This window comes from Mustelus asterias, chromosome 27 (assembly GCF_964213995.1).
Source record: "Mustelus asterias chromosome 27, sMusAst1.hap1.1, whole genome shotgun sequence".
Lineage (NCBI taxonomy): Eukaryota > Metazoa > Chordata > Chondrichthyes > Carcharhiniformes > Triakidae > Mustelus > Mustelus asterias.
In genome coordinates, this window is record NC_135827.1 from 34,265,109 (window position 1) to 34,290,713 (window position 25,605).

General features: G+C 43.3%; 1 protein-coding gene across 1 annotated transcript in view; it reads right to left on the reverse strand.

Moving 5' to 3' along the window:
• cep164 (centrosomal protein 164) overlaps nucleotides 1–25,605 on the reverse strand; it is a 220,549-nt gene that overhangs the window by 166,739 nt on the left and 28,205 nt on the right. The window contains exons 5-6 of the mRNA XM_078198959.1: nucleotides 6,426–6,537; nucleotides 870–1,074 (exon numbers count right to left, since the gene is read on the reverse strand). Coding sequence (XP_078055085.1) covers nucleotides 870–1,074; nucleotides 6,426–6,537 — 317 coding nt within the window. The remainder of the gene's footprint in view (nucleotides 1–869; nucleotides 1,075–6,425; nucleotides 6,538–25,605) is intronic.

A 25,605-nucleotide genomic window follows, 5' to 3' on the forward strand; every position in this document is an offset into this window, starting at 1 on the left:
GCATCTCCTGTGCCATAATTTGTCAGATTTCTTCTCTGAAAAAACAACTATCAAACAGGGAGTGATGTGAATGAATTACTTTGCGGAAAGCAATGTTTCATTCACTGTTAAAACTAATTAAATATGCACTGTGAATATTAATTGAGAAAAAGTGGTAGTTCATGGCACAAAAGAAATGCCTGCATTGAAGACTGAAGAGGATTTTTGTGTCTATATTGAATTACTTTGATATCAAATACTTAATTTGCGTAGCTATAAATGAGATTTCAATTCAGCATGTCTTTGGTGCATCAAAAGGGAATTAAAGAAAAAGAACCTTGCCTAATGGTTCTATCCATTTATACAGTCAGTAACTGAGCCATCGCAACTAAATTTATATGGAAACACATGGAAGTTACAACACACAATCAGGCAATTCTACCCAGTCCACATCTACATTTACCCGCCACAAGTTTGGTCACAGTTTGTGCTAAGCTGATTCAGTCAGCGAGGCATTACAATTATCCGAAGCGCCTTTGGTGAGAGAAAAAGAGAGAGGAGGGGGGTGATGGGGCAGGGGAGAAGGAGGTGGGCGGTGGGGGGAGGTGGAGAGACAGTTCCAACTCAAAAACGTATTGCCTGGAAGTGGCTGAGTGTGAATAACAAGTGAGCTCGGGGGTCTGGCAAATAACTTGATGATCACCCACAAAGCACACACACACACACACGGATAAAGACCACTTCATCAAGATAGCAACCACCACCTGCGAAACTACAGCAGCAAGAGGATCAATCTCTTTCTCAGGAGGCAAGAAATTAAAAGGTGGAATGAAAGCAGAGGGAAAAATCACAGGAATGATTAAATTTGGATTGAAGAATTAAAGACTCACTGTGGTAGACCTGAACAGCTCCTTTTCTTTCTTTTCTTTTTTTTCCTTCTTCTTTTTCTTTTCTTTCTTTTTGCTTCCACCCAGAGCATGCAGTTTCTCACGCTCCAAAGAAACCAGGTTTCGGTACTGTTCATCACATGGATGATCCCACGTTGACTGGCCCGACACAAAGTTAAAGTAGTAGACATCACCAGTGACATCTTGGCTGCCTCGGACAAGAGAAAGCAATCATTCAAAAATATGTATTGTAAACGATCTCTAAAATCCATAATAAATCTATTTTTGTTACAACACCACACCACTGTTGTAGCATACTAATCATCACTGATATACAGCAAGAAGTTAGAGGAAAGAAGATATACTGAGAAAATATTAATAAAATTCCTAATTTAGCCAACGTGGTGGGACTCCGATAAGAGTAACAGAAATGTATTTTATTTTCTCTTTGTGGAGTTGCCCTTTTATTAAAAGTCTGTGTCTCACTTTATTTTAATTAAAGTTACCTATAATATCGAGGCTACATTTGAAACGTCTTGTAGAGTATATAACTTTTCAGAAGATGCAACTGGCAACACAGTGAACTGACTGCATTCACTTTACTGGATGTAATTTCAACACAAAAACTTTAAACCACTTAATACTGAAGGAAGAATTAGAGGTGGGATTCTCCCCCCAAAAATTCTAAGTGCTGAATTCACGTAAAAGCTGAAGGAAATCACGCTGGTTTTTTCAGCGGGATTTTCATAATGAATCTTCCACTGTGCATCACCCAAGAGCCCTCGAATGAATATTAAAAATCAGAGAGGGGGACCTATTGCTGTCCGAGAGGCCGGCAGCATAGCGCTGAGCAGGCCACTGTGCATGCACCGATCTGTCATGGCGGAGATCGGCGCATGCGAGTAGCCCAACACTGCCGGCCTCCCAATTGCTGTCCAGCCCCGTAACCACCACCCCCCCGCCCCGTCAGAAGTATCTCCCAACACCACCGCCCCCCCTCCCCCCCACCCACAACGGCCCCGATTGCTGGCCTCCCTCCCTCTGTCATCTCCGAGTGCAGAGAGGCCACCCCCACAGATCTCCCCCTCCCCGCAAGAGGCACCACCCTACTCTCGCCCCACCCCCTTGGCATTGCCCGAAGCCTGGCAGGCAGTGCCAAGGTGCTCCCTTGGCATTGTCACTTTGCCCCTACGTAATTACTGATTATCAAGTCAATGGTATACAGGAAAGGTATATCGAAACCGAGGAGTGTTACATAAGTGGATACAGAGCACAAGAGACACTTGGTAATTTAGTTAACAGAATGGTCTTTGCAATAAAGTTCAGTTCCCCTTTAACAATTTATGTCTGTGATCATTAATTCTACATAACAGAAGAGACCAGAAAGTGTTCTGATATGTTAAGATTTGTAGTTTGGAACAACTGCAAATTTACCTCGGAGTCAATAGTGTTTTGGCTGTAAAACAAAAGTATTCCCCAATGCAATCAGATGATTGCAAGTACTTCTCTTATTTCAAAAGTACTGAATTCATATGATTTTACAATTCAAAACTTGTAGCATAACATTAAGAAGAAAAAATAGTGAATGAAAGCGTATCCAAAATGGTAAGACTCTTAATAGTCTAGGAAGATCAGTGTATTGCTGTAAATTCACACATTTTTCAAAGAAGGATTATTGGAGTGAAGGGACGAGGCTAGGATTAGAGATCAGGCAAATTTAGGTTATATTCCCTAAAAATTAGGAGTTTAAAGTAACAAAGGTAATCAAGGGAGAATGCAGGAAATGAATATTCCCTCCAGGAGCAGAATTTAGAACAAAGGCGGCATAATAGTAGAGTTAAGTCAGTTAAAAAAGTGAATCAAGGACAAACTTCTCTGCACCCACAGGGGTCTGAGAACTTTGAATGCATCGCCTCAACATCATAGACGTGAAGATAATTGAGGTATTTAAACGAAAGCGGGATCAATAGTTGCTCGGTAAGTAAAAATTGCTTGATAGAAAAGCTGGCAGAAGAACTATGGCGAATACAATGCTGTAACTCTGATCTGTACTTGTTTTGGGTGCAGCTTTTCCATCGAGAATGCATCAACCATAAAATTAGTCCAAACAGGGAAAAAAAGGTCAGGAGTGTTTAATATTAGAGCGAGATTGACTGCCCAAATAGCCCATCTTTGCTCGTGTGCAAAGGAAGATAGAGAAATACATCTTTAATGACGATCCATTAAAATTTTAGGCTAATTTAAATGTTTTTAAAAGTTAATCTACAGATGAAATTTAAATTTTAGATCAAATTTTAATGGATTGTCATTTAAGATCAATTCATCACAATATAAACGCTGTCAAATATTAAGTGGAATATGACCTTATTAAAGCTGATTTTATGCAGGCTGCACTGAACTTTAAAACGGTGCATTTATGACTAAACAAACACTGTCTATTCTATACAGAATCCTATAATTAAGCAATAAATGTCGGTAGCCTGAGTGTACAAAGGAATAAATGGCTTTTGTGTGCTTCCCGGCATTTAATCATCAGGCAGCAGCTGTTTTTATGTTTTGCCAGGTGAAGTTTGGGCTGCCAACATTTACTGCTGTTTGGTTCACATGAATTTTGAGAGAACATGCATTTCTAATTTATTAGTTAAACTATAAACACTTTAGAGGTTCCGCACAACAGTAATGATGTATAGAGTACACACACGCACACAATCAACTTAGATACTCCGCTTGTCCAATTATTTCAATCCCACCACTTCCCCTTGTTTGCTATTCTGTTCTCCATAGCTCTCTACGTTGTTATCGAATCGGTAGGGAACTTGTGCAGCTAAACAAACAGTAGTTTAATTCGGATCCAATAAAACAAAAGATGAAGCTCTGTACATTGCACGTGGCACTGACTGACTGACATTGACACAATTTCCAAGTTGTGACTGCTGTATTCAATAATTTTCACTCCAGTAATAACATTAATATTGCATGAATAATTGCACCATCAATTCAAATACCATAAGCCTGCTTTTTGGGAAATCCTACTCCCTCTTATTTTACAGGTAAACAGTTATCATTATTTTAATGCAGGAACACAATGCATAACTGAGCAAAGCAGCCAGACCCAGGAATCAAGTTCACTGCCCAAGTCTCGATAAACCAGGATTTGCCATTCTGTCATTAAGTCTACAAATCCTTGTAAAAAGGGATTTACTGTCCCAAATGTAAATGTCCGAATCCCTGAACAGGGATTAATGAGTAAAAGGAAATACCCATTTTCATAACACAGCTGGCTTCACGCTATTTAAAATATGCAACATTTTTCTTCCAATGGTGCAGCTACATAGAGAAACAACTGAAACCTGTTTTGGGCAAGTGGTCAAGATAGACCAAAAAGCTCAGGTTCATTAGACAGGGACAGTACCCTTCTAACACAGGGACAGGTGGAGGCCATTCAGCCCTTTAAGCCTGTTCTGTCACCCAATCGCATCATGGCTGATCTGTTCCTCAACTCAAGTAATCCACCTTTGAGGATCTTACCCAACAACTATCTCCATCTTGAAAATCTCAATAACCAAGCATCCAGGGGCAGACATGACAGTGTTCCACATTTTTACTACCCTTTGCGTGAAAAAAAGCTCCCTCATTGCACTCCTGCATGGTCAAGATCTAATTTTAAAAAACTGTTCTGGGATTTCCCCACCGAGAAAATTGGTTCTCTGTACCTACCCTTTCCAATTCCTTTATCTTCTTAAATACCTCAATTAGATCGCCTAATGGGCGGCACGGTAGCACAGTGGTTAGCACTGCTGCTTCACAGCTCCAGGGACCTGGGTTCGATTCCTGGTTTGGGTCACTGTCTGTGTGGAGTTTGCACATTCTCCTCGTGTCTGCGTGGGTTTCCTCCGGGTGCTCCGGTTTCCTCCCACAGTCCAAAGATGTGCGGGTTAGGTTGATTGGCCGTGCTAAAATTGCCCCTTAGTGTCCTGGGATGCGTAGGTTAGAGGGATTAGTGGGTAACTATGTAGGGATATGGGGGTAGGGCCTGGGTAGGATTGTGGTCAGTGCAGACTCGATGGGCCGAATGGCCTCTTTCTGTACTGTAGGGTTTCTAAGATTTCTAAGGTTTCTAAGATTTCTAATCTATCTTCTAAGATCAAAGGAATACACTTCAGGTTTATATTACTGTCCTCGTAATTATAAAGCAAAATACTGTGGATGCTAGAATCTGAAACAAAAACAGAAAATGCTGGAAAATCCCAGCACGTCAGAGCTCAGCTCTGACAAAGGGTCACCCAGACTCAAAATGTTGGCTGTATTCTCTCTCCACAGATGCTCTCAGACCTGCCGAGATTTTCCAGCATTTTCTGTTTTTGTCCTCATAATTTAATCTTGTAAACTGCATTATAATTCTTGTAAATCTACACTATAGTTTCCTGAGCTGTAGTGTCCAGAACTGAACGCAGTACTCCAAATGCACCTGACCAAAGGTCTATACAACTGAAGCGCAATTTATTCCCACTTGTATTCCAACCCTTTAAGATAAAAGCCAATATTCCATTAGCCTTTTATACCTGTGCATGATAGGGGAGTTACACCCAAATCCCTTTGCTCCTTCCCAGCTCTTGGTTTCTTACCATTAAAAGTGTTGTTAGATTGTGAAATACTTTGTTCCAAATCAAAATCAATTGAGATGTTTAGTTACTTAGTAAGGATTTAAAGGAAGTGGAACTGGCGAAGGTTGGGTGGGGGGGAAGGACTATCAAAATGATAAAGAAAGCCTAACTGGTCAAAAAGATTACTTTTCATTGAAAATGACATAACACAGGGTACAGAATTTCATAGAATCCATAGTTCTTACAGTAAAAAAGGAGCCCCTTTGGCCCATTGAGTTTGCACCAGTTCTCCAAAAGAACATCTTACTCAGGCCTACCCCCTGCGCCCTGTTCCCATAACCCCACACATTTACCATGGTTAATTCTCCTTAACTACACATCTTTGGATGCTAAGGGGCAATTTAGCATGGCCAATCCACCTAACCGGCACAGCTTTGGACTGTGGAAAGAAACTGGAGCACTCAAGAGGAAACCCACACACAGCCACGGGAAGAACGCACAAACTCCACACAGTCACTCTAGGCTGGAATTGAATGCAGGTCCCTGGCACTGAGAGGCAGCAGTGCTAACCCACCGTGCCACCATGCTGCACTTAGGACTTGTAATGCTTGGGACATTACCAGAAAAAAGATCATATTGTCAGGAAATTCCACAATCTCACATTTTTGATTGGTCAGTGTTGTCTCTCGAGATATTTAACGTTTTGGGAGTAATGTGCTAAAGTACAAAATGCACCTCAACCAATACTTTTCACTACTGCACCAGGACACTTCATCAATTAAAGTTGGCCTTACCATTGTTACTATCGGTGACAGAAATATAATTGCTTTATCCAAAATGCCAATATCTGACAAATTCCAAGTTTGTAATGCATTGCTGGATATTTTTCACATTCATATCATTTATGCTTTACTAAAATCACACTGAAAAGTCAATTGGTCTTCTGTCAACTTACCAGGGCTTCCATTCTTGGGGTAAAGGTGCCACAATACCCTCCCTGGCTAACCACATTAGCTCTGGCTCATTTTCAGGATCAATTCCTATCTCGCGAGCATATTCTTGGATTTCTGAAGGAGGATAAAAAAGTTAAACGATTCTTTTAAATTATTTAAATAAAGTATTACAATATTAACATTCAGTGCCAGAACCGGAGCTTGTGCTCTTAACTCTTTCCACTGTGACTTTAAAAGCCCAGACGTAACACAACAGAGGAGCACAGTGCTGTCCGTACTTTAAGTTTATGGGGGGGGGGGGGGGGGGGGGGGGGGGGACGCTGGTCTCCTGATCAGGAATGGTATATGACACTGGAAGAAATGTGGGAAAGGAAGAAACTAATCCAACACAATTTCAATCTCTTCTTTCTTTCCAATTAGATGGTGACATGGTGGTTAGCACTGCTGCCCTCACAGCTCCAGGGACCCGGGTTTGATTCCCGGCTTGGGTCACTGTCTGTGTGGACTTTGTGTGTTCTCCCTGTGTCTGCATAGGGTTCCTCCAGGTGCTCCGGTTTCTTCCCACAGTCCAAAGGTGTGCGGGTTAGGTGCTTTGGTTGTGCTAAATTGCCCCTTAGTGTCCCGGGATGCGTAAATTAGAGGGATTAGCGGGGTAAATATGTGGGGTTACAGGGATAAGGCCCAGGTGGGATTGTTGTTGGTGCAGACTCAATGGGCCGAATGGCCTCCTTCTGCACTGTAGGGTTTCTGTGAGATGGGACATAAAACGAGCGATATCAAATCAGCCACCCAGCTTGGTTTTCTTTCCCACTCAAGTTGAAAATGTATCATAATGCTGAAAGATATAGGCTATAAAATATATCGTGGTCCAAGTGTAATGACTAAACATTCATACTGTGAACCACAAGGGGAGACTCCATATTTTGGAGCATGGCAAACCAACACACGCACATAAACTCTACATTTAAGGCTCCAACAGTCATCATCTGTCAAAGTTGGCTGCCTCATGCTTGGAAAGAGCCATCTTATTGTCAGCTGCATTATTGGTCATGTCATCTTTATGCAGGAGAGAACTTATAACCCATTTCCTGCTGCTAAAAGTCACAGATTCACCGTGACTTATTAATCTGTTCCACAAAGCTTAATAAAACCAGCAGTGTGAAAATAGAAATTTAAAAGTCCAAGCATTAAACCTCAAAACTGTTACCAACTATTACTGCAGATTATGGCAAGAGATTTTCAGCTTATTTTGTTAAATGTTATGATTTCTACAAAAGCCTCCTCAGAACTCTCCTCCTCAATAATGCCTTTGGTTGCCAGTCCTAACACTTCTCTCAACCACTCAGCGTCAGTTACTTTGCTGCACTAATTACATTGAAAGAGACCATAAAAATATAAATTGTTTTTATTATAAATATGCAAGCCTATTATAAATATTAAAGTATGTTACAATTAGAAGTAGAGAATCCAGATGACTTTGACGATAAATATATTGTATCGCTATTACCAAGCCATGCATATCAGAGGGCCTCAGATTCAATCTCTGGCTTGCATTGAGTTAACCAATCTTAGTGAAGTAAGAGTGAATTCATAGAAACCCTACAGTGCAGAAGGAGGCCATTCAGCCCATCGATTCTGCACCGACAACAATCCCACCCAAAGTCCTATCCCCACTAATCCCTCTAACCTACACATCCTGGGACACTATGTGCAATTTATCATGGCCAATCAACCTAACCCGCACATCTTTGGACTGTGGGAGGAAACCGGAACACCTGGAGGAAACCCACACAGACACAGGGAGAACATGCAAACTGCGCACAGACAGTGACCCAAGCCGGGAATCGAACCTAGGTCCCTGGAACTGTGAGGCAGCAGTGCTAACCACTGTGCCGCCCTAAAAATGAGTGGTGGCACTAAAATCAGTCTGATTGCTCCTAGCCCAAATAATTAAAAATAAGATCAGGTAGGATTCCCATTTCACTTTCTGCAAAGCACTTGTGTTATCAAATGAGGACAATATCATACGTGAACACTGCTTGCAGTAGAATATCCTGCCAACGCGCAACTATCTCAAGCTTACACATGAAGAATGACTGAGGTATCCAAGTACCATTGTGCCCATGAAACCATTCTCCTGCAAGAGCCAGTGCATTCAAAAGAGAAAGGAGGAAAAAAAGAGGGTGGAAGGGTGGGTGGGGAGATGGATGACCCTAAGTATAATTATCACTATAGAAGTATATTAAAAGTTTCAACAAAATGTACAGCAGATTAAAAATAAATGTTTAAATAAATCTGCCTGCCTTCGATGGAATAGGCTGAAGGTTTGTCTGACATCATGCTTAAATAAAATCACTGGGTAAAACTGCAGTTGACATGGAACTAAAATTTGGGCAATGCTGCCCTCTACTGCAAAGAACCTTGTATCTCTGAAATGCTGCATGGATGGAATGCTTGCAGCTGTATCAGACAATTTTCCAATCATGAGCCTTGGTTTACTGATGAACTACACAATGAGCGAGTTTTGAGCCAAAAAATAGACACTCAGGGCTGAATTCTCCAGCCTCGCCCGCAGTTGGGATTCTCCCGCTGTGGTGAACAGTGATCTGACTGAGCATCAAATTTTCCATCCTCGCTGGCAGCGCAAATTCTGGCCTATGTTTTAGATTAGTATGGACTTAAAGGTCTAATTTGTTCAACACAGGTCAATAAAGAGAAATATCAGTTGTGTGTTTTTGAGAAATGAATATACATATAAACCAGCCTCCCATCCATTGACTCTGTCTACACTTCCCGCTGCCTCGGCAAAGCAACCAGCATAATTAAGGACCCCATGCACCCCGGACATTCTCTCTTCCAACTTCTTTCTTTGGGAAAAGATACAAAAGTCTGACGTCAAGTACCAACCAACTCAAGAACAGCTGTCAGACTTTTGAATGGACTTATCTCTCTACACCCTAGCTACGACTGTAACACTACATTCTGCACTCTCTCCTTTCCTTCTCTATGAACGGTATGTTTTGTCGGTATAGCTCACAAGAAACAATACTTTTCACTATGTTAATAACGTGACAATAATAAATCAAAATCAAATCAATTTTACTAGCAAAAATTTAAAAAACTTAAATTACAGTGCATTACAAATTAAACAAGATTTTTTAACAGAACTTTAATTTACAAATTACAATGGCTTCATTCTTTTGTATTATTTGTCAATGGGATGTGGTCATCATTGGCCAAGCAAGCATTGAATGCCCTTCTCTAACTGGCCTTGAGAAGGTGGTGGTGAGCTGCCTTCTTGAACCATTTCAGTCCATGTGGTGTAGGTACACCCACATTGCTGTTAGGGAGGGAGTTCAGGATTTTCACCGGCAACAGGGAAGAAAGAGTCAGGAAGAAACAGCATCTACACTGTCAAGGTCACAGGTTTATAAAGATTAATTTTTCAAATGGCTTAACATTACAAAACTATCACCACCGCTCATGAACAAGAGAACTTGTATTATACATCCTGTTCACATTCTCACAAAGCACCTCACTGACAATGAAATGGTTACGCAGGCTGGTGTAGCAAGCAGTTTGTGTACAGAATCATTGTATTCACTTGCACTGTCATACCAAAGATGCCAGATCCTCATCCCAGATTCCTTCAAATTAAAAAAAATAAAAAAATAAAAATATACTTCTCCAATTCAACCAAATCAAGTCCAATTCAGAGTCTCAACAAGTTGAGACATTTCCGATCCAAGCTGACAAGACAGGGTATGCAACCCTTTACCCTGTCTTGGGCCTGATCTACATGAGCCAAGCTGATTGGAGTAGGATTCCTTCAAATTTATTTTTTTTTAAATATACTTTTCCAATTCAATCAAATCAAATCCAATTCAGAGTCTCAACAAGTTGAGACATTTCAGATCCAGGCTGACAAGACAGGACGGGAGACCAAAACCACCCTATCCTGGGCCTGATCTACATGAGTCAAGCTGATTGGAGAAGGGGGAGGATCCTCCTCCAAGACTTGAGCTCATTTGCATCTTAGCCAAAAGGCCGAGATGCTGCTTTTAAAAATTGCTTCATATGAAACATATGAAGCCTCAGCGTAACCCAATGACCCCAACCAAGCGCAGGCGATCCATACTACACTTGATCTTAGCCAAAAGGCCGAGAAGATCCTTCAAATACTAAGGAAACATTGCGCCAGGACTGTGAAGTACGCAAGGTTTGCTGGAGAACTCAAGAATCAAGGACAGGCAGGTCGCCATCAAGGTTATGATGAGTTGGATGAATTATTAAGGTGCAAGCAGGTTAAGGTATGAAAAACCAGTAAATGGCAGCAACATGGCAAAGTAGAGAAAGCTTCAGTTTCATCACAGTTCTGGGAAAAAGTGGGTTAGAGTACAATGATTTTCTTCAGTGATCATTAAACCTGCACATGCACTAATATAGCCTTACGACCAATAAAAGCTACATTTGGAGTTCTAGTGCAGCCAGAAATATGCAATTCTAATGTGCCAGTGTACAGTATGAGTGATAGTAGATCATCTGCCCCCCTTATTCATTGACAGTGCATTGGCAATAACATTTCACCCAACATCTCAGCATATTTAGTGTCTCTCTTCCTCCCCTCTTCTTTCCTGGTCATTAGTTTTGGTTCAATTCTGAATGGCTTTTCTAACAATAAAGAAAATTGCTAATGGCAGTTAGAGCCACAAGCAATGAAGTGTCACCTGCGAAAATTAGATTTAAACCTTGGTTAATGAAACATACATTGTACCCAGACTATACAGTAATACATTATTATTAAAAACATCCTGTGCAAATAGAATCTTTTAACTATTACTACATTCATATAAATAACTCGTGTGTCAGACAATAAAGTGCATAAACATTTGTCATTATTGAAAAAAATGAACACCTTCAACTCTTATGATCAGGAAGGCGGGGATAATAAGACTGAAAATTAACTTCCAAAACATTGCAGATGACTGCATTTAGTACTGAAACTAAAGTTTTTTTAAACTACTATACAAATATACACCACGGCACGGTGGCACAGTGATTAGCACTGCTGCCTCACTGCGCCAGGGACCCAGGTTCAATTCCCAGCTTGGGTCACTGTCTGTGTGGAGTTTGTACGTTCTCCCCATGTCTGCAAGGGTTTCCTCCGGTTTCCTCCCACAGTTTGAAAGACGTGCTGGTTAGGTGCATTGATCTGAACAGGCACCGGAGTGTGGTGACTAGGGGAATTTCACAGTAACTTCATTGCAGTGTTAATGTAAGCCTGACTTGCGACTAATAAATAAACTTTAACTTTTAACTTTGATGAATCTTGGTGAAAAGCCAAAATTTTTTTGGTCTAGGACAGCACCTGGATTTTTTATTTTAAAGAGAGAGAAGGCAGGATAAAAATCAAGATTCGGTGACACGAACTCTTGGTTTTAAAATTTGTCATGGATGAGATACATCAGTGTTCTCAACTCAATGCCCCAATCTCAGGACACAGTCCAACTTTATCACAATCAATCAGTGAGTTTCCCCAACACAGTCTGGCCTTGTAGTTGCTTCCAAAACAGATCAATTAACAGCCAGTTTTCCTTTATGGACAATGACAGTCGACAAGCGGAAAGCTCAAAATAATGCCTGGCGTATAAACAAAATAGTTAATTATTATGGAAGGCCTATTTATTTCACTGTCATTGAATAAAGTGTTTACAACTTGTAGCTTCAACCATCAGACCGGTTCATCATCTGTATGTAATTCCAAGAATACTTTTAAATGGAATCCTGTGTATTGACCTGGTCAGTTTGAGATTTTAAAAGATATTATAGACACGTACATTTAGAATGTATTTGCCATAGTCAACGGTCATCCATAACATGGTGTATGGGGCGGAATCATCTGTCCTGGTCTATAAATTGGGTGGGGGGAGTAGAAATGAGAATGACTGGCACTCGGAGACAGAACAGCTGGCCATGTACAACCTCGTGCTGCTCAGCTCCATACATACACATGCGTGAGGAGCATAGTGAATCTTGCAGCAGCAGCAGGCAGGAAGACACCATCCCCACCATTACCTCATGGAGTCAAAGGTCCTGGTATCATATTTAAAGGCTTATAATATCTAGTATTTACCTTGCTAATTCCCCTGACACTAAAGAGGCAATTTAGTATGACCAATCAACCCAACCCGCACATCTTTGGAGTGTGGGAGGAAAGCGGAGCACTCGGAGGAAACCGACAGCCACTCGCTCACTGTGGGCCAGGAGCATCAGTCTGGCTGTCGTTCCAGAGGGAGATCTATAGCAGATAGCAGAACTTCGCAGAGCGGGCAACGTGTGGCCCCGCAGTTCAGCGAAGCCTCCCTGCGTTTTTTCTTCCAGGCTGTCAGCAAAGGCAGGTGTTGTTGTTTCCCAGGGATGGCAACAGGAGGCCCTCCTGGCTGACCACTGCAGGATGGACGGAGGTCACAATGGAGGTTAGTGCCAATCGGGCCCACAAGAGAACAACCCAGCAATGCTGAAAAAGGATGGAGGATGGAAGGGCAGGACGGTGGCATAGTGGTTAGCACTGCTGCCTCACAATGCCAGGGATCCGGTTCAAATCCAGCCTCGGGTCACTGTCTGTGTGGAGTTTGCACGTTCTCCCCGTGTCTGCATGAGTTTCCTCTGGCTGCTCCGGTTTCCTCCCACACTCCAAAGACGTGTGGGTTAGGTTGATTGGTCATACTAAATGCCCCTTAGTGTCAGGGGAATTAGCATGGCAAATAGCCGGGATTATGGGGAGAAGGCCTGGGTGAGATTGTTGTCCGAGTAGGCTCGATGGGCCAAATGGGCTCCTTATGCACTGTAGGATTCTATGATCTGTTGGGCTCGGGCAGGATAAGTGCTACCTGTACTCACAGCAAAGTGACACATTGGGCATCTGGAATTGTATGTCTGAGTGCAGAACAATGTCGGACAGGAGAGTTCAGGACTCAGCAGCCGATGGGACATGTGCATTGAATGTCTCAATGTGCTGTCAGTTACAGGACATTGAGCTTGTTAATCATTTATTGGAGAGGGCTCAGAAGCTGGTATAGGCATGCATGCTCCTAAACTGCCCATGCACCCATTGGAAGGTCAATCAATCCTTCTCTCCGCCGGACAAGAACACATACATCAGCAGACTAGCAACTGTCTTTCAGATATTAGAATCAGTAGCATTTTTCAAGAGGAACTAGCTGGGGAGCAGTGTAACCATGCCAGCGCCAAAGGTGTGCTGGGACTCCCCCAGCAAGCCAGAGATGATATCTCCAGTCCGCAGATGTCAGAAGTGCTGGCAGATATAAATAAGAAAGCCTGCTTAGACAACCACTAAATCTGTTTCTTCTCCATTCCAGGCACTAGCAGAAAAAGGAAGCAAAGGGAGACCACACAGAGCTCCAGCTCCAAATCCACCTTTGAGGATGATGCCTTAGAATCTGTCACAATATTCACCTGCACTCTCCATTAGCATAGACATTCACCCCGGTGGCTGTTATGTTTTAGAGTAGGTTCAGGATCACAATCTGGTGAGCACATTGCCAATATGGGTCCACAGTTGGCAGAGGAAGTGACGGCTGAGGCCTCTGACACTTGGAGGACTGTTGGAGACCAGGCCCCCAGCTGAGCCTTGTGTAGATGACAAGCCTCTGGACCTGGTCATAAGAGGCATGCTGGAGATGCAGCGAATACAAGGGAACCTCCGGCAGAGACACCAGAGGCCATGCTTAGACCGTGCCAAATGCTGGAGTCCAGGCAAGGTTTGTCTGCAATCGTAGCACCAGCATCAAGCACTTGGCAACTGCCCTGAAGACCCAGGTCCAGCAGAACAGTGGCTGCCAGATAAGAGCTTGGACCTGCACTCCATCACTCTAGACATGAGTGTAGTGCAGCAGTGGCTAAAGAGGGCTGGACTGTTTTTCAGCTGCCCCTTCCCCTCAGAGTCAGGCAAGTGCCATTGCACACCAACAGGGAGAAGGAGCATCAGCAAGGCACCCCCTTCATCCAAGGATGCCACGACTCTCTACCAGCACCTCATCAGCTCCAGCAGGTCAGGTTAAGGAGGGTGTACCTACATCTGTGCAGGAGACCCTTAGCAGGCTGGGGCCCTCTAGATCTAGGACCACCAGAGGACACCTGCAAAAGTCCTCAGTCAACAGGGCATAGTAGTCATCAGGTTGTCTATAACTCAGTTGTGGATGTTTGGGGTTGCACCTAGGCGTAATGTTAAAAAAGATAAATAAACATTAAGAGCACAAAGATGGCATAGTTGCAAATATCAATCACAATTGTAAATATATGTATAATTGCACCATGCTAATGCTCGGTGTATTCTCATTCTGCTGCTATTTGCTGAAATGATCCTGTGCATCTAAGAACAAACTTCATTCTTGAATACCCACAGATGACATGGGCCTATGCAATCACCATTTATTGTCTCACATCATCCACTATGCAAGATACAAGGATCCTGAAACATATAGGAGGCATCCTTGAGCATCACTGTTGAAGTTGAGACCTTGGTACAAATCTGGCCACCCGATTGGGATCCCTCGGAAAGTACTTTGAGGAGTCTCTGCAGCCGCTGACTTGGCCATTGCTGTTTCTGGCACTAAGCCACCCTGTCCCAGTTCCTCCTCAGTTGTACCATGGCTAGCAAAAAGAAAGGCTGCCTTAAGCTTCATCAGGGATTTCGGAGGTACCCCATGAACACACGGCAGTGACCCATGTAATCATTGCATTGTTTGAAACTTTTCCTCCGTCACTGATCAATTCAGCCAATGGAAAGGCCTGGACCTAGCACTGGTCTACCCGTCACCCTATCCAAGGCAGATATGACCAACGTGGAACATCGTGGAGGAAGTTGGGGTGATTTGGTGAGCGATAGGGCAAGGGTAGAATGTGCTGGGCCTTTACTGATATGAGATACACACCATTTCTTTACTTGCAGGGTTGCAATACAGACCCACAGTGGGAGCAAGGACTTGTAGTGGGTGAAGTTACTGGTGTGTTAGTGCCATTCAGCCAAGCATGGCCAAGCCCATACTGGAGGAACAAAGATGAGTGCTCCTTGCATTTGGACATCCATGTTCATGAATACATGTTGCCTGGATCACATCTGTGCACTCTCTCTCAGACACTATTAAGCTGCCTCCATAACCCTCAAGTTGACCCTGTACTTGCCACCATAGAGATTCCACCCACCCTCTTATCCACCATTATAATCTACTTGGATACCTTGCGGTTTCAACCCAGCAAATTGGGGCCAGCCCCCACCCAGGCCCCATGAAGTTGCACTTTGGCCTTATCTGCCTTGGTCAAGAGGAGATGGCCTTCAGCTTAAGCTTCACTGGTGCTCCAAATTGCCCCAACTTCCTTCACCAACACCACATTATCTTTCATCTCCCCACTTTCCACATTGCAGCTCCCCTGCTACCCTTGACCCTCTAATATTTGTCTTTATCTCTGCTCTCCCCGAACTCTTAATCATCCAAGTGGGGATGCCTATTCTGACCATTATCTCACCAGTCCTCAAGGCTACCATTAACCGACTTTTCATAACTGCCCCACGAACACCTACAGTACTCAAACATGACCTTGCCATTTTTAACATAATGGATTCACGCTCCCCCCAATGTCACAGTCAGCATACCCTCTACTTCTCTGTAGCTTAATCTAAACCCTCTTCCTACATTGACATCCATGGTACCACCCTCTACAAGCTTCCCTCTGCCACCACCACTATGTGGACAACCCCTCCCATGAATAAAAGCATGAAAAATGCCCGCTTGAGTAGATTTAACACGTCTCTCTAAACCGTAGACAGCCCGCACTAACCTTGCCACCATTGCTCAGCCACTGCTCTACCCTTCCTCCTAATTCTTCCGACTTTGCCCATCCACCCTTCCTTTCTAAGCCTGCCTCCCTCCCTTCCTCAGTCATCCTCTGTAACTTGCATGCTGCCACCCAGTCTCAAGCATAATCCGGCATAGACAGACGCATGCCAAAGAGGACAATGCAGTGACTACTCACCGGTAATCATTGAAAATCTACCAATTAAATGTGAACGTTCTAACTTCTCGCTGGCAGAGAACTTAATTGGGAAGGGGCACTTAATTCTGACAAGCTGGCCTTTTAATTACACGCAAATGGGTTTCCAGACACTGGTTGTTGGGAAACTCAACTGGTTTTTAAAGCCCCAAAAACTTATTTGCAAAAGTTCATCCCACCATCGGGAATCTGATTTTTGGCCTCATGCCAAATTAAGTTCCCTCATCTGCTGTGGGTGGAAAGGTTCTGACCAAAGAATAGAATCATAAAACTATTACTGCTCAGAAGGAAGCCATTTGGCCCATTGTGTCAGCTAGCTCTCTGCAAGAGCAACTTACTCAGTGTTATAATTGCCATAGGGACCGGTAGCTATTAAAAATGTATTTTCCAGTATCTGACTTAATGGATCACACAAAAAGATTTCACAGTTTAAGGCTTTTACTGTAACAAACACACTAAAAGCATCATACGGTAAACACTACTTAGCAGGCAACTAATACACCAGACTACAGAAAAAAGTATTCCCAGCAACTGAAAACCACACATCATGTTTGTACGATATGACACAGGCTCAGCAAATAGTCTTACATTGGAAGTTCCAAATGTCTTCCAATGATTCAACAGACACACTTTTCTCTGCTCCGCCAGAATCTTCCAGTGCCCTTTTAAACTTCTTCACTCAATCTTCCGAGTATGCTTGATTGGACTGTCAGCAGCAAGACACTCACTGGTAATTCCAAGCTTTGTTCCTTCAATCAAGGGTTTGGTCCTCAGCTGCATTTGCTTGATAATTAACCCAAAAGCAGTCCATTTCTTTTGCCTGCCATAGAAATACCTGTTGTAGTTCTTCTTCGCCCAAATTTCTTGCTCTGACTACCTCCAAGAGTTTGCAAGCAGCAATGACAGCTGCCTTCCCTTTTGTGTCCAGGTGTTCAAACTAATGTGGTTTTCAGTAGGATTTGACCTGCGCCAGGCAACCAGGTCACACAAACCTGTCTCCAGGCAGAGTGCATGAGGTCCAATGCCCGCTCCACCCCACTTTACCTTGAATTAAAAGGAGATAGGCTTTATTAAGGTACCATGTTTCAAGCGAACACTAGTCCCACTCCCTTGCATTACTCCGCAGCCTTGGAAATTCATTTCACAGCTCTTTTGAAGGCCTTGATTGTATCTTCCTCCATCAACATCTCAGGAAGTGCAGCCCAGATCCTAACCACTTGATGCATAAAAATGTTTCCCTTCATGTGGCCATTGCTTCTTTCATTAATTGCCTTTGTTATGATCCTCGCTGAGACTGGTAATTTTTGAGAGATGAATTTCCTAGCAACTGATGAAAATAACCACAGGACAAGATTTTACATTTTAAGACTTTTAATGTAATGAGAAAGCTGATATCAAACATTACTTAAAGGCAACAAATGCACCAAAGAAAAGATACTTTCGCGTTAATTAAGGCAATTGAGATAAGTCTTAGAGCCTCTTTCATTGTGCGCTGATATGTCGTATTATAGAAACAAGTTCAAAGCAGCTCCCGACTCTTCAGCAGGCTCACATTTCCCTGCCACACTAGTTTGTATAGAACATAGAAAAGCTACAGCACAAACAGGCCCTTCGGCCCACAAGTTGCGCCGAACATGTCCCTACCTACTAGGATTACCTATAACCCTCTATCTTACTAACTTCCATGAACTTATCCAAAAGTCTCTTAAAAGACCCTATCGAATCCACCTCCACCACCACTACCGGTAGCCGATTCCACGCACCCACCACCCTCTGAGTGAAAAACTTACCCCTAACATCTCCTCTGTATCTAAACCTGTGACCTCTTGTGGCAACCATTTCAGCCCTGGGTAAAAGCCTCTGAGAATCCACTATCAATACCCCTCAACATCTTATACAACTCTATCAGGTCACCTCTCATCCTTCGCCTCTCCAAGGAGAAAAGACCTAGCTCTCTCAACCTATCCTCATAAGGCATGCCACCTAATCCAGGCAACATCCTTGGAAACCTCCTTGCACCCTTTCTATGGCTTCCACATCCTTTCTGTAATGAGGCGACCAGAACTGGGCACAGTACTCCAGGTGGGGTCTGACCAGGGTCCTATACAGCTGCAGCATTATCTCCCGATTTCTAAACTCAATTCCTCTATTGATGAAGGCCAGTATTCCATACGCCTTCTTAACAACAGCCTCTACTTGTGATGCTGCTTTGAGCGTCCTATGAACCCGGACCCCAAGATCCTTATGATCTTCCACACTGCCAAGCATCTTACCCTTAATATTATATTCTTTCATCCTATTCGACCTGCCAAAATGAACCACCACACACTTATCTGGGTTGAAGTCCATCTGCCACTTCTCCACCCAGTCTTGCATCTTATCCATGTCTCGTTGCAACTGCTGACATCCCTCTACACTATCCACAACCCCACCAACCTTTGTGTCATCAGCAAACTTGCCAACCCATCCTTCCACTTCCTCATCCAGGTCATTTATAAAAATCACAAAGAGCAAGGATCCCTGGGGCACTCCACTGGTGACCGACCTCCATGCTGAAAAAGACCAATCTACAGCCACTCTTTGCCTTCTGTGAGCAAGCCAGTTCTGAATCCACAAAGCAATGTCCCCTTGTATCCCATGTCCCTTCACTTTCTCAATGAGCCTTGCATGGGGCACCTTATCAAACGCCTTGCTGAAATTCATATAAACTACACCTGCTGCTCTTCCCTCGTCTATGTGTCTAGTTACATCTTCAAAAAATTCAATTAGGCTCGTAACGCATGATCTGCCTTGGACAAAGCCATGCTGGCTATTTCTGATCATACTATTCCTCTCCAGATGTTCATAAATCCTTCCTCTCAGGATCTTCTCCATCAACTTACCAACCACTGAGGTTAGACTCACCGGTCTATAATTTCCCGGGCTATCTCTTCTCCCTTTCTCGAATAACGGAACCACATCCGCAATCCTCCGGAACCTCTCCCGTCTCCATTGATGACGCAAAGATCATCGCCAGAGGCTCAGCAATCTCTTCCCTCGCCTCCCACAGTAACCTGGGGTACATCCCATCCGGTCCCGGCGATTTATCTAACTTGATGCTTTTCAAAAGCTCCAACATATCCTCTTTCCTAATGTCCACATGCTCAATCTTCTCAGTCCACTGCAAGTCTGCACTGCAACTACCAAGATCCTTTTCCACTGTGAATACTGAAGTAAAGTATTCATTGAGTACCTCTGCCATTTCTACCGGTTCTATACAGAATTTCCCACTGTTACATTTGATAGGTCCTACTCCTTCACATCTTATCCTCTTGCTCTTAACATACTTGTAGAATGCCTTGGGGTTTTCCTTTATCCTGTCTGCCAATGCCTCCTCATGACCCCTTCTTGCTCTTCTAATTTCCCTCTTAAGTTCCTTCCTACTAGTCGTATACTCTTCTAGATTTCTAACATTACCTAGCTCCCTGAACCTTTTGTAGGCTTTTCTTTTCTTCTTGACTAAATTCGTTACAGCTTTCGTGCACCATGGTTCCTGTGACCTACCATAACTCCCGTCTCATTGGAACGTTGCTGTGTAGAGCTCCAGACAAATTTTCCTTGAAAATTTGCCACATTTCTTCTGTACATTTCCCTGAGAAAACCTCCTTCCAGTTTATGCCTCTAATTTCCTGCCTAATAGCCTCATAATTGCCCTTACTCCAAATAAACACTTTCCTAGTTTGACTGATCCTATCTCTCTCCAATGCTAATGTAAAGGAGATAGAGTTATGATCACTATCCCCAAAATGCTCTCCCACCGAGAGATCTGACACCTGCCCAGGTTCACTCCCTATCTTGCAGTGTTCTTCGAAAATCATTCCACTCAGCCAGAGTCTTGCAGATCCAATTTTCACCAGCAAGGCCTATCTCAGTGACTCCTTGCTCCAAAACTCCTGTCTTTCTGTTCCCTCCCTGTTGAACAGAAAATAAAGTCTCAGAAGCATCCTGCTTGGTTGTTAACAATGAATAGTTCTGCTGCTTCTCCACTTTGTTTCTCTCCAGCAGTATCACCTTTGCCTCTCTATGCTCCAAAACTCAGCTGTCCTTTTTCTGTGAGTTAGTGTGTCAAAGGAAAAAACTGTCACATGATTTCAGTACTTTTCCATTTCTCTCCCATGTCACCAGATCACATGGGCCTGTCTCCAAGCAGAGATGTTCAGCATGACCTCGCCATCCCTCTTTTCAGAAGGTTCTGTTTCACCTCAAGTAAAAGGAAACATTTTAAAACATAACCGTCTTGGAAAGTCAGCTTCAAAACATATTAAATCAGCGTCCTTCGGTTCTTGCTCCATTTGCGAACATGAATAGTTTCTTCAGATCCCTCATGATTTTGAACACCGTGAGTAAGTTTCTCTCAATTGTTTCTTCAAAGGGAACAGTTTCTCCAATCTATGTGGATGAGGTTCCTCACCACTGGAACCACTCATGTACGTCTTCTGGATCCTCTCCAGTAACTTCACATCCTTCCTAAGGTATGGTGCCCAGAACACTCCAGTTGAGACTCCACCAACATTTTATACAAGGTTTATTCACAACTTCCTTGTTTTTGTGCTCTATTCCCAACTGATAAAGCCCCAGGATCCTGTGTACTTCATTTACTGCTTTCTCAACTTGTCCTGTCGCCTTCAATGGTTTGTAACCCCAAGTCCCTCTGCTCCTGCACCTTCTTTAAAAGTAAAGTTTATTTATTTGTCACGAGTAGGCTTACATCGACACTGCAATGAAGTTACTGTGAAAATCCCCTAGTCGCCACACTCCGGCGCCTGTTCGGGTACACTGAGGGAGAATTTAGCATGGCCAATGCACCTAACCAGCACGTCTTTCAGACTGTGGGAGGAAACCGGAGCACCTGGAGGAAAGCCACACAGACACGGGGAGAACGTGCAGACTCCGCACAGACAGTGACCCAAGCCAGGAATCGAACCCAGGTGCTTGGCGTTGTGAGGCAGCAGTGCTAACCACTGTGCCACCGACTAGAATAGTACCATTTATGTTATATTGCCTTGCCTCGTTCTTCTGACCAAAATGAATCACTTCACACTTCTCTCCATTAAAATTCACTTGCCAATTGTCTGCCCATTCCACTAACCTATCTAGATTCTCTTGAATTTTTCACTGTCCTACTCAGTTCACAATACTTCCCAAGTTTTACGTCCTCCACAAATTTGGAAATTATTCCATGTACACCCACGTCTGGGCCTTGAATGTAGATCAAGAAAAACTGAGGCCCAAACACCAGCACCCAAGGACTTTATACCATCCTCCAATCCGGAAAACAACCGTGTAACATAACTCCGTTTCCTGCCACTCAGCCAATTTCATATCCAATCTGTAGTCTCTTTATTCCATCAGCTCTAACTTTGCTGACAGGACTATTTATAGGGTACATTATCAAATGCTTTTTGAAAATCCGTGTCGGCTATATAAACCACATTACCCATTTGCCGTTAACAAATCCGTTCTGGCTTTCTTTTTCATTTGTAGGGCATGAGTGTCACTGGCTGGCCAGAATTTATTGCCCATCCCTAGCTGCCCTTGAGAAGATGGCGGTGAGCTGCCTTCTTGAATCGCTGCAGTCCATGTTCTCTGGGTTGACCCACAATGCCACTGGGGAAGGAATTCAAGGTTTTTGACCCAGCGACTGCGAAGGAACGGCAATATGTTTCCAAGTCAGGATGGTGAGTGGCTTGGAGGGGAACTTGCAGGTGGTGGTGTTCCCATGTATCTGCTGCCCTTGTCCTTTGAGATGGAAGTGGACGTGGGTTTGGAAGGTGCTGTCTAAGGATCTTTGGTGAATTGCCGCAACGCACCGTGTAGATGGTACACACTGCTGCTACTGAGCGTCAGTGGTGGAGGGAGTGGACGTGGTGCCAATCAAGCAGACTGCTTTGTCCTGGACAGTGTCAAGTCTTGAGTGTTGTTAGAGTTGCACCCATCCAGGCAAGTGGGGAGTAATCCATCACAATCCTGACTTGTGCCTTGTAGATGGTGGATAGGCTTGTTTAATTAATCCGTGTCTGTCAAGGTGATTGTTAATTTTGTCCCGAATTATCATTGAAAAGTTTTCCCATCAGTTCTTGATGATACCTTTCCACTCAACTGCATGACCTATGACAAAAATGTTGATAATTTTGCGCGTCATCACAAGTGACCAATACCAATTCTAAAGAACACAATGCTTTTTCCACTCTTGCTTCAAGTGTCAGCCCAACTTTAGATACAGCAGGAGCTGCTCAGTGAGGGAAACTTTCTCTTCATTGCTCCATCTATTACTGCATCTTGAAAGCAAAAAAAAAATCAAATCAGCCTTCTTCACTGCATCAAGGTGAAAAGCTCCACTTTCCACATTGATCTTAACATATCCCCCAAACAACAGTGTGCATTTTGTTCTGACATTATACGTAGTTTTGTGGACCTGCTGCAGCCACGAGAAGCTCAGCTGAGACAGCTCCAAACTCAGTTCTTTTGAATCACGAGAACTTGCACTTCAATCCAATTGAACAATGTCCAGTATTGGTTAGTTAGCAAGCTAGTCACTTGTATCAATATAATTTTATTATTTACCAGCTTATCACCTGCAGAATGGTTCACCGGCAGTCTGGAAGATCATTGTGAGTGTTGCCCACTTGAACTGAGGGGGAGCAGCACTTTTGGACCGAGTAGCAGGATCAAGAGAAGTCAGAGATTTTGATAATACGTACGAACAAGGAGCAGGAGTAGCTATCAACGTTGAAAGAAATACTTATGACTCAATAGGGTAGATAAAAAAAGCAATTTGATAAAATTTTCAGTAAATCATTTCAACTCAGTTCTGATGAAAGATTATTGATCCGAGGTTCGAAGCATTAACTCTGTTTCTGTCTCCAAAGATGCTGCCTGCCCTGCTGAGTTTTTCTTAACATTTTCTGCTTTTATTAAAATAATTTCTACTTCTCTCTGCTGCTTGGCCTTTACTCACTTTTCACCACCCCTTAAAGCACGCTCTGAGTCTGACTGCGCTTCAGGGCTGAAATAAAAGTGCAAATAGTTGCTAATTAAATAAGATACTCAAGACATTTTCACCTTTTTACACTGCAGGGACAGTTTACCACAGAATCAAAACACAGACTAAACAGAAACGAAAACCCGACATGGATAAAAACCATGATATGGAAGATATTACGGATATGGAAGATGTTGGAGAAAGAAAGTACATACAATTCTGAAATGGGACTTACAATAGCATTTTCAAATGCCTAACAATCTAGCCATTTAACCTTCTGGTCACATTGCTCCTTCTGTAGGTACTACCCTAAGTAATTATCGTTAAGAAAGGAAATAAATGATGCTGTGGAAACTATTGAGGTATTTTTCTCTTGTCCTTAGCAGGGACAGGATTTTCCTGAATCACCCACTTCTCGTGGATGAGGAAATCCTCCCCGAGATGCAGTGTGGCTTTTGACCTTTCAGGGGAACCTCCAACATAGTTTTTGCTGCCAAGAAAATCCAAGAAAAACATTGAGAAACACCGCATCGCATTTATCAACCTGACCAAAGCAGTTAACTCAGCAAATCACGGGGCTCTGTGAAATTGTGCTCCAAAGATTTGAATGTCCAAGAAACGTCATCACAATCCTGAAATTGTTTCATGATGATACAACTTGAACAACAACAGCCTGGAATGGAAGGTCTGAAACAGATGTTTTCAAAATCCAGACTGGTATCAAGCAAGGCTGTGCTATAGACCCCATACTATTTACAGTCAACCTGATTGTGGCTATTCACCTTATTAAAGATCAACCATCCTCTGGTGTCAGTGTTAAATATCACCTCGATCAGTGGGTACCAAACATTAAGATCCTGTGAACCCCTTTTTTGAAAATGTCAAATCTCATGAAGCCCCGTCCCCCTTGTAAAACCTGGGAGTTTCTCCATTACCCGGAGCATAAAAAAAACTATCTCACAGGCTACACCCACTCTCTCCCACACATCATTAACAGTCCCATAAACATTTTTGGAAGCTGGAGTTGATGGTGAGGAGCTAAGGCAGGACTTAGGAGAGAGGACTGGAAAAGTTTAAAGTTGATTTATTAGTATCACAAGTAGGCTTACATTCACACTGCAATGAAGTCACTGTGAAAATCCCCCAGTTGTCACACTCCGGTGCCTGTTCGGGTACACTGAGGGAGAATTTAGCGTGGCCAATTCACCTAACCTGCACATTTTTGGACCGTGGGACGAAATCGGAGCACCCGAAGGAAACCCACGGAGAGAACATGCAAACTCTACACAATGACCCAAGCAGGGAATCAAACTCAGTACCTGGCGCTGTGAGGCAGCAGTGCTAACTTCTGTTCCACCTTGTCTCCCCGTGTCGTGGAAGGGAAGCAAATAACAGAACAGCAGCAATCTTTAGTCAAATAGTTTGTCATTTGGGATGGTCTTTTACAATGATGGGCTACCACTCCAACTGAGACACCTATAGGTTTGCCATCATGGGATTTGTCCTGCAAACCCTCTGAAACATTCACAAACCCCTTGGGGGTTCACATATCGCACCTGGGGAACCGCTGATCTAGACAGAAAACTATTCAAACTTAGTTGCCTCCATCTTAAACTAAACTGACCACCACTGGTGGACATGATCTACAGTTTGCAGATGACTGCAGTATTGTTGCTACCTCTGCATCAGATTTACAAGCCACTCTCAATCTCTTCAAACCTGCAAATAAGAAACTTGCCTGTCCTTGAATGTTGCCAAAACAAAATTCATATCAACCCCGTGTGTAGACAGCCATATAGAGCCATACATGTTGAAGGAGAGATTCTGGAATATATTTTCAGTATTGCCCATACCTTGACAGGCACCTCTCTCAAAAAGCCATCATTGATGAGGAGACTTAACACTAGATCAGCTTTCCCAGCTCAGTCTTCCATCGAGCCCACACCGACTCTCTGAAAATGGAACACAACCCAGGCCCTCTCCTGTGCCATCCAATTAACCCCGCATATTGACGGTATCCAAAGATGTGTGTAGGTTAATGCTAAATATTAAGGGACAATTTAGCGTGGCCAAACTTCCTAACCTGCACA